At 39.6% G+C, this 10,710-nt stretch overlaps 1 protein-coding gene across 1 annotated transcript; it reads right to left on the bottom strand.

Moving 5' to 3' along the window:
• Positions 1 to 81: 81 nt before the first annotated feature.
• On the bottom strand, positions 82 to 10,017 carry LOC139963594 (uncharacterized). The gene is made up of 12 exons (XM_071964480.1): positions 9,846 to 10,017; positions 8,912 to 8,955; positions 7,954 to 8,128; positions 7,388 to 7,549; positions 6,238 to 6,372; positions 5,621 to 5,698; positions 5,035 to 5,152; positions 4,367 to 4,643; positions 3,734 to 3,836; positions 2,944 to 3,200; positions 2,269 to 2,454; positions 82 to 1,831 (listed from the first exon to the last, which is right to left on the bottom strand). Exons 1-12 carry the CDS (start codon positions 9,988 to 9,990, stop codon positions 824 to 826), a joined length of 2,688 nt encoding a protein of 895 aa, XP_071820581.1. The 5' UTR covers positions 9,991 to 10,017; the 3' UTR covers positions 82 to 823.
• Positions 10,018 to 10,710: the final 693 nt, after the last annotated feature.

Here is a 10,710-nt window from a genome sequence, read left to right as displayed (position 1 = left end):
ACAGTTTGACAATTAAGTTATACCAGTTGGTGTAAAGTATCGGCCATGAGGCAGGAAGGAAGTAGATACCAAACATGTAAGTTCTGTATCTCTATCATGACTGTATTTTCATCGAATATAAAATAAATGTTCTCAAATAATAAAAGAAAAAAGAAAGAAGCTTTTCAAGTGATCATTTGGAGGCATCATTGGTAGGTTGACAGGTGGGTTATGTTACCGAAGGAAAAGAGTGTGCACTACACTAATCACTAAAGTGTAAACTTGATACACTGCCAGTGATGAATGCAGAGTGGCCATGCTACAAGTCATCTTTGTAACTCTATGCTGTATGTAAGAAGCAGGGCTCTAGACTTTGAAGGTATGAAAACACTTGAAAAAACATGAATCTTTAAATCTTTCAGGATTGAAAATGCCTTCATGAAAACACTTTGGTATCTTATATACTAAAGGCAACATGCAAATGGTCCATTTCCAGTAAAATGTCCTCTGTGACATCACTGCCCGGTGACCTTTGGACTGGAGCAGGACATGCAAGAAGTGACCATCCTAATTTACGTCATCTCAAACGTTACACTACAATGCAATCTTCAGAGGACACTATAATAGTACAAACAGGTCCCTCCTCCCAGTACTAACAGGTCCCTCCTCCCAGTACTAGCAGTTCCCTCCTCCCATAGTTAGCTTAGCCTCACACTATCACTATTCTTCAATAATAAGCACACATTTCTATCTAGTAATATAATTTCTATCATGATTTTAACACAAAAATAAAAGCAGCTGCATTAAAACGTCCTGTCTAGATGTGTTATCGTCGACCTCTGTACTATGAACTTTGACCCTGGGCACCCTGCTTTCTCATGGCAGCAGTTAAAGGTATAGACTGTAGGACCGTAGACGTCAGAGCGTGTAACGGCTCGGACGGCATCAGCATGTCCCCGGGGAGCTCTGTCAGAGACCGGGGGTTACATGGCTGATGAATCTGGGCAGCAGATACAGGAGTGGTCCCGGTGCGCAGACTCACGGATGGGTCATGCGATGCCCTCATGATGTTTCTAGGGAAACAAGTGGTGGCGGAGGTCACTGGAGACACCATCCTGGACTTCTTTCGTAGTATGGCAGCCGTACTCCTGGTCGGGGCAGTAGTTACCATGTTTGATATCGTCTCCAGATCGTTCAGCAGCCTCGCATCTGAAGAATCTGGGCCCAGGTGTGCCTGGCCCGGCAGAGCCTCTGTTAGTTGATCCGGAAACGTTCCCGATTCGGACATTTGGATCACGTCCGGTACCAGGGTGTCGTGATCGAGTGAATCCGCTCCCATGATGTCCGGTATGGATACCAAGTATGACTGGGCGGACGGCACCTGGGACCTGTCCTCTGCGGGTTCGTGATTCGTGTTTCGAGACACCATGTGAAGGTTTGGGTTCGGTCCGCTTTCCGGGTTAGATTCGATGGGTTGGGTGTGAATCGTGATGGTGTCGCCACAGGCAACAGGGAGAGCTTGTAGAATGACCTGCCCTGGTATCCCCTGCTGTGAGGTTGGGGTACCACCAGACAGAGCCATGGCCACATTGTAACTAGGCGGCGGTTGTTCTATGGTCGCTACAGAGGACGGTGTCGCTTGGGTGCCATCCTCAGACACACTCATCAACTGCTGCTGGATCTGTAGAACTTGTTGACTAGCAATCTGGTTTTGAATCTCCATAAGAAGCTGGTTCATATTATGTTGGACTCTGGGGTCGATAGCTTCCAGGGTGCCATCTGTGCCGGTGGTCATGGCAGGGATACCCATGGTGTCCTTGGCTTGCGGTTGCTGTTGGATGGTAAATTGTGCCTGCATAGGAATGAAGAAAATATATATAGTGTCTCAGACTTTGCAAATGCCAGCAGATAGCTAGTGTTGACCCTGTATCAAGGTCATTATTTATTCAAAGATGAGAACACTTTGCTTTGAACCCGAGCCTTATTAACAACTGAGATTAAATATCAACTCAAGTTTAGCTAGAGAACAAGCACCGTTGCTCACTAGGCAGACAAGTACAGTCCTCAACCCACCACCCAATTATTAAATTTAAAATTGTTCTAGACAAATATGCCAAAAAAATAGACAATTCATCCACTTTGTAAAATGTTGAACACATCTTTGTGGCAATATCATGTACTGCACCTCTGCTTAGTGATAGATGATGGATCTCTTTTCAAATTCAATATTTCATAAAATATTGACCAATTCTTAAGATTTTAATCAGTTCATGATAATTAATTCCTTACCTGATTTTGAATTGTTCTCTGCTGCAATTGTTGTTGTTGTTGATCTTGGATGGCCTTGTGTTTGGTTCTTTCTATCATAGTCAGCTGTTTCTCAATTAGTTTCTGTTGTTGGTTTACCTGGTTCTGCTGAGCTAACAACTGCTGCTGCATTCGTTTCAGTGAAACTAGCTGATCTTTCAACTGTTTCTGTAAGTTAATGCACAGGAGAAATCCAAGTGAAAAATAAGAAGAAAAAAAGTGAAAAATTCCTCAAACCAAACTCAGATGCGTGTGGATAGTAAGAGCTTTAGGATGCACCATACTCTCTATGATTTGAACAATTCAAACAAGTTACTTTTCTAATGTCTCTGATTCATAACAAAATGTGAGAAATAATATTATAATTGGTGAATTTATTACTATGAACTGCGGATACTGGAGACAACTTTCTAACAAGAGGGACTGGAAAAAATTCACAATTTTTTATTAGACTTAAGCCTACAATACCATGGCTTGGATATGTGAAAATGTTTTGTTCTTAAAAAGGTCATTTTTTTCAGCTTGTAGCCAGCTTATCAGCTCTACCCCCCCCCCCCCGCCTCCTTGCACCCTTGGACACAAACCTCTTCTAAAGTTCTGAACAAGAATGTTATCTTTCTCTCAATAATAATCCTACAGATCCATGTTTCAACTAACCTCATTCAGTATAGACTGTGATAAAGGGTTTCTCTGCCCCGTTGCTAAGGACGTAGAGGGCAGTATGACAGCAGATTCCACTGGTTTCTTGATTTGTTTGGCAGCCCTAGGTTGTGCTTCCCAGTATTTCTTCAGTCCGTGTGGAGGCGGTTCTCTGTCTCCTCCAGTCTTACGCATCTGCTCTTCCACCCTCGCTATGGTAGATGCACTGCACCCTGTTACCATGGTGATGAACTTGTAGCAGTTGGTCTTCAGACCTGCCCTCAAAAGAATATTACTTTTCGCTGTTAACTGAGAAGCTTGATAGTATACTTGCACATCAAATTAAAAATATTACTGAATTAATAGCAAAATAATGATCATGTGCAGACAAAGAATAGTATCTCAGTTTGATCAGTTGAAATCTCTCTGTGCGTAATGCTTCGTAGGTTTGGTAAAATTGATCAGAAAGTAGAAACAAAATTAAGGAGAGACCTACAATAAAGAAACAATTGTCTTAGTCTGTCTTCTCTTTCTTCTAAATTAATCTGTGTGTTTTTTTTCTGGGATCGATAGTGGTGTCTTAAACATTTCTGTTACATCTCATTCAAAACTGGTCAGATTACTGGCATGAGACATTCTTTGTGCGTGAGTCTTCACACCCTTTAACAAAAGGCTCCATAATACTTTAACTTTGTACTTTGTCTGCATGCCTCAAGTAATTTGGCATTTTGTTCAACCACAATAATTTTGACATTTCTTGAAACTGTCAGGAAACGTTTTATACGAACGGTGCAACCCCATATCGTACCTGATGGAGTGAGCATCTCACCAAGCACTTTTCGGGCCTCCATCTGACCTTCTCTAGCTCGATCTCTCCATTTCTTAAGGAGAACGCTATGGGTTTCAGCGAGCTGGATTGAAAATACAAGATATGAGCCGGACCGCAATCATTCTACGAGTGGTTGTTTGTAAACACTGTGTACGTGCACGAATAATTATTTCATTTCATTTCTTTTTCCACAACAACATACACAAAAAAATTGATTTAAGTTGTGAAAGGTAAGTCTTTCTAAGAAGCCATGTGGCTTAACAATGTGCAAGACTCGCATGCAAGAAAATGATGGACCCATTATCGGAAAATGAGGTAACTCTTCTTTTTTTCTTCTATTTATTTTTTTTGGGGGGGAGGGGAGTTATTTTGGTTTTTTTGGGTAGATAACTTGTATAATTTCTGCAAGCTTAGTTTTCTCTTTATACCCCTGCCCCCTGCATAAAGTAAACAATACACTTCTTTGGGACAAAGGCCTGACTAGAGATGTTGTTTCATTACCTTTCACAGCCTCTATTGGACCTATGGGAAATGAATACCTTTAAAGATAGCACCGCTAGTTCTAGGTCATGTATATTCATGCTGTTAAATCAAATATAATATTAGCCTCACCAGGACACATCTGTCATCACAACATTCATCTTCTGTCAGTTCATCGATTTCCCTCAGGGCCTTTCTGGGTCCACCCCGGGTCCTCGCCAACCGTCTGCTCATCTCTGGATCTGTCTTCAGCCGCTTATGCAAGAAGTTATTGGAGTAGAGAAGGATCCGTTTGGTAGCGTGTTCGCAGAACTTCAGCTGGTCTTTCAAGACTGTCCTCTTCGATAAGACCAGCTCCTCATATTCTTTGGATTTCCTCTGGCCATTGCCAATTCCGACCTTTCGCTGTCTACGAAAAAGGAGATGGCAATTTGAGATGCATTGATCATCTTGTTCCTATGATATCTTAGAAATATCAATCTGAGGAACTTTTCCACTTTATTGGTGCTGTACTGACAAATATTACCCTGGCTTTGGAGAGTTACAGCTTACTGCTATCATCCCTCCTCATCAAGACAACTACAATGCTGTGCACCATGTACCTAATGGTAATTTTAATACAGCAAGCCATCACACCCTCTAAGAATGACCCTTCCCCTCCCCTCCCCCCACCCCCCACCTAGCTCTCACTAATATACTGCCATTTGCCCTTCTAACTGTCAATCACAAACTTGTCCCAAACTGTCTGTCGCTTTGAGACAACAATCAGAATAAATGTTTTATGAATTTTTTCAACTCACTTCTTGCTCTTCTTCATTACTTCCTCCACGTTGTAAAACTTTTTGCTCCTCAGCCGTTGAGCTTCTTTCACTAGCTGCAAGAGTTGCCTGGCCCTCTTTTTAGCCTCGTCCATTTTAGCTGCAGGTGTCAATAAAGCGTCAGCTCTTAGTTTGTAACTGTTTCGATTTGTTTTCATGAATACACTTCTTGTCAGATATTCGTGAGTGACCACTCGATACACTGTTCTGTTTCAAAATTATATAGTATTTATTCTTGGCCACAAGTATACAATTGGTTGGTTACTAGATAATATACCCTCAATGGTTGGATTTCTAAGTACAGAAAAACTGAATATTCATAGCAATACATATTCATAAGCCTTCATATCCTTTCAATTTCTATGATGGTAATCATGGACAATGTAAAGTTCATCTCGCTCGTACCTAAATTATCTCTCCACAAATTTGATAATGGGTTTGAAGTTGACTCTTAATTTTAGGAGGACTGCCTAAATTTCCTGTGACTTAATTAGGTGAGTGTTTACCTCCACAATTGAAACCAAAGTTTAAACCTTTAGTATTAAACTTATAAAATATGTTTCCTTACTTCCATCTCCAATGATAAACTTCTGAATACAAGCACAGGGAGTCCTTGTGCGAAAATAAGGACAAGTTAACCTCTCGGCTGAAAGGAATAAGGACAGAACTGTTATGAATATGGAAGAAATACCGACCACAAAGAAAAATGATTTACTTCTAGTAATTTATTTAGCGATTTATCATCAAAATTACCACCAACATCGCCGCTTCACTGTTTCAGAGAAGCATAAAAAATGCAACTTTTAACCCATGCCATCATCTGACATTGAAAAAATTGGCTGTGAACACTAAATTATAGTAACAAATAAAAGTTGTCCCTAGCACAGCATATAACATAGCAATTAATTGTTACAATGATTGACATTAGGATGTTTAACAAGATTTTCCGGGCAACCATTCCCCCATACCTGCCCCAGACCCCCCCACCCCCCCACCCCAACCCTCTGTATGCTCATGCCCTTTAGTGTCAAAAACCTCTCACACAAGCAATGCCAGGTGAAACCCTGATATAATATTGAAAATATCATTCAGAAGTTATGATGGAAACTTTTGAGAGTGAGAAGTATGACAGTAATTTAAAGCAAGGAAAGCTCTTTCAGTCTGTCCTATTCACTCAGGACTTACCATCAGGGTCATTCAATTCACTTATCAAAGTCTGAGAAAACTTGTGAACATTTTCAAAGTATTTCTGCCGTTCCTCTGTTGATGCAGGTTCGGCCTTGTCGGGGGATGGATTGTGATTCCGAGAAGCCCTCAATCCTGTTACGGGAAAAACAGCAGATAAATTTAAATTTGACTAAAAATGCCAGCAAGTTTCTCTAATATGTACTGCTAAAAGAGCATGTTCATTGCAAGGGTTATGAACTGTCGATAAACTGGATTAATCTTAAGAATGACCGGCATTACCACAATTATAAGATGCAATTCTTTTACAGAGAAAATAACAAATGGACAATCTAACTAAAAATAATGTATCTGGCAGTGTTCATGGCTTTGTCTGACTTAAGTTAGTTACCTTCAAAAAATCACCTATAACTAGGAACGAGATGTCAGAGGAAACTTAATCCAGTATCACATCGTAAGATGCTACACACTTTCTGCAAATTGCTATACAATTGCAAAGATGTACAGAAGTTTTTGCACAGGAACCCTAGTACTTGATTAGAGACAAAATTCACTTCAAAACTGCTGCACAAAATTTTGACAATAAATTATTCCCTGGATCATGTTAATGATCATCATTATTGCCACCAAATTTGCTAGAATAAAAAAATAATGGTCACTAATGCCTGGATTTCAACAGGTGTTTTATTATCGACCTCAAAGCCTTTTGCATTACATGTTGATGTCTAATTGGATCCTCATCTATGCCTGGAGACAATATGGAGGATTAGAATCTCTAAGAGAGTACTTTTGAATAACTTCTAGTAATTTCAAGCATGCTAAGAGTTCAAACCATTTAATATGGGATTTTTTTGTACTGTATGCAGATATAATGGGTATGGAAAATCCAAATTGTATTGAACTCTCAACTTGAATAGAGAATCATTTTTTTCCCTTTCATATGTATGTCAATAATTTTGGGGCAGTTTACACTTAAGGTTTTCCATAGTTACACCATGACAACTTACAAAAATTAATTTCTTGCCTAAAGTTAGTTTCTGAAAAGGTCAAGTCCACCGTATAATTCATCAAAATCATTTTTCCGAGTTTTTAAGTAGCTATAAGAAAGAGTCACATTTGCACCACTTGTTGCCATAGTGATGTAACTTACCACAAGCATTACACAAGCGAAGTCTTTTGTTAGTCTTGGGGTCGATCCAGTATCGAACACCGACGCGCCACGACCTTCTACCAGCCCTCTTCTTCCTTTGCGGAGGAATTATAAACTTTGACTGACAGTAATCACAACAGAAATGCTCACAACCTTTCGTGGCTGAGGGAAGAAGAATAAATGAATTGGCTGTCTTTGCAACTATCATGTAGAGACATTGTTGATGAGTACAGTTTAGGCCTGCAACAGATTCACTATATATATATATATATATATATATATAATACATATATATATATATATATATATATACATACATACTATTTTTTGCATGCAACTTTTTACGTTATCACAGTCAAGAAGCTGGTGCATAAGATTTTCTACCTCAGACTTTTGGTTAAGATCATGTTTTGACGTAACATCACCATGATCATACATTCACAGTCTCGGTGTAAGCTTGAGACTGGTATTGAGAGTGGATCAACATGAGTCGTTTACTTATCGTGCCCAGGCTCTAGCTCTGGTGACTGTCTTAAATGAACATTTAATCACCACATATACAATACCTCTTTCATCAGTTTTCTTAGAGTTGACTAATCTGTTTGGCTTTTTAGCAGTTGTCCTGGATGGGGTACTGGAGCCATCATCACCTGCATCCAAAACTACCTCGGATGGCTCTTCTTCTAACGGAGATAAACGACGGACAGGCTTTCTCTTCCTTCTGCTTCTCCTCTCACTTGACTAAAATATTTGATTGAGGAGAGAACAAAAATGCATACATTGACAACAATATATATATAGTAGTACATTGCTTAACTGAGAAACAAAGATATCCAGTATGGCTAGATAAGTCCTATACTAGAACCACACCCAAGTTGTTTTTACAAACATGGAAGACCTTATATCTATTATAAAATATTTCCGAAACCTACGTTATACCTATTTAATATCGCAAACAATGACTGTGTTTAAGAAATGTATATATTTCTGTAGCATATGGAAATCAACTTTTGTATTTAAGACCTGTTAGTTTGTTGACAAGGGCATTAATACCACAGATAAGATTTTGTTAATGATGTGTGAGCTCATTGTTTATTCAAATACAACGAAGCACAATTTGTACACAGCCTTTAGTAATCATACTACATCTTGAGTTCTTGACATTACATAACAAAAAATCCCAGCAGGAATAACATATGTACAGACAAGAGGAAAAAATATTCGATTTACTATGGCTACTGCTGCATACATTCCATAAACATAAATTTTGTCCAATGAAACAATTGCATAACAGACTTATCAACTTTGAGATGAAAAACCAAGCTGCATACATTCCATAAACATAAATTGTGTCCAACGAAACATTTGCATAACAGATTTATCAACTTTGAGATGAAAAACCAAGCTGCTGTAAAGACTATACTTGTGAATTATGGACACAAATGCCAGGTAATGATCAAGGCCGGTGTAAACTATGTTTCCTAGAACTGCTATTTTTGTGTCTGCAGATCTGAGGGTACTCACCGAGCTGGCCTCATTTTCTTCCGAATTGTCATCGTTCGGTTGGGCTGCAGATTGGTAATAGGGACAAAATGAGAAGAAAACAAACATGAAAGCAATTTAAATGGCATTTCCTGGATCATATATCATCCGATCTCAAAACCTTAGATTGTTACCTCTGTTTTCACTAAAAAGCAAGTATCAGCAAGACATAGACAGGGTCTGCATTCTCTCCATATCTTGTTTGCTTATTGGATTCCTCACTTATGTCATGAGAGATTATAATTCATACTTACAACTATTATCTGCTGACTTGTATTATATTGTTAGACTGGGCCAAGTATTATTTCTGTTAAAACGGGCGATACGTTAGCCTTGCCTCGATCAAAGTCTAGCCTACGATGTTAGAATTTGGAACCAATGTGTTATATTTCTGCCATGATAGCATTCTCTCTGTGATATTACACACCTATATTTCCGTCAGTGGGCGGCTAGGAAGATAAACATTTCAAGTCAAATGTCACCCTTTCCTATCCCAATACCATACAAGTTACAGCGGCCAATCATAACTTCATTGGCTAACTACACGGTACCGTTTTATGGTACCGTATCAAAAATTACTAATGTTGTGATGTGTTAGGCTACTTAGCCTACGTAGGCCCGGTAAATATCTAAAACGAATATATCAAGTCTTTGGGATTTCCACAACTTTTTCCAAGTTATTCATTTCTTTGAAATAACTTTGAAGTGAAATTTTGTTTTCTGTTGCACATAGTGATTTACGTATCCGTATTAGTGCAGAAAGATCGTTCATTGGGGGAAAGTTTGCCAATTTAGTTGGGAGAATTTGTAACTGAGACACAAGTATGTCGCCAGTCGATTGTTGAAAATCTCAACACTAACCTATTACGTGACCCGACAATTTTTTTAACAGTCGAATTTAACCTAACGTTTTTACCTTGTTGTCCCAGGTTGGAACCAGAAACTTCACACAAAATTGTAGCGGCGTTTGCAACTTCCTGATCACTCGAATAGCCAGCGGTTTGACGATTTTCATCAAAGCCCCCACGGGGTACCGTTGGACCCGTTGGAGTTTCCGCCATATTACATTTCTCATAACACGGAAGCGCAGTTTTCTTTTTTTATTTAGCGCCCTCTATAACACCGTCTATAGATGTGTCAGACCAGGGACTCTGGTTCGTTTTGTACCAAATACGGCCAATTTAGTTGATGGTGGCCATTAGAAAGTCCATCCCTCCACTCGATCATTAAAATCTGTGGTACTGGTGAAAGCTCACACCAAGTTGTTTCAGTATGTATGTGATGTGGCTAACATTTTCCTGGGAAATTACGTTTTCAGTTAAGATATCAATGTCCGCCTCCTTCCTAGCATCGGGCCGCCAACTCTCCCGTCCCTAACCTCGCCGCTCCCATTTCCCACCCGCCCCACGTCTTCACTCGCGGTCACACGTGTGTCACTAAGAAGAAGTTATGTTAGCTGCTTTACATTATTGGTATGCTCTTATTTAAAATAAGAGCTAACAGGTACATGGTTCCAAAGCCGCGGATTCGCATTTATCAGGTTAAAAGCCTACTAGATTATGAGCTGGAGTATTCCAAAAAATTAAGTGAATTGGAGTGGGTGCGTGGGGAGGGTGGGGGTTGCTTCTAACCGATTTTTTATACGCTGTAGGCTTACTAGTGTTGTTGAAAGGATGAGGTCGTCACCTCAGTTTGTTCATTTACAGAAATTAGCCTAATGACAAATAAAGACTAAGTGAAATTTCGACCATGCATAGATCGAGGGTGGGGTAAGGGGTATA

Source organism: Apostichopus japonicus, chromosome 22, assembly GCF_037975245.1.
Source record: "Apostichopus japonicus isolate 1M-3 chromosome 22, ASM3797524v1, whole genome shotgun sequence".
NCBI classification, from domain to species: domain Eukaryota; kingdom Metazoa; phylum Echinodermata; class Holothuroidea; order Aspidochirotida; family Stichopodidae; genus Apostichopus; species Apostichopus japonicus.
The sequence above is the reverse complement of the archived record's forward strand: the minus strand, read 5'-3'. Positions and strand labels throughout refer to the sequence as shown.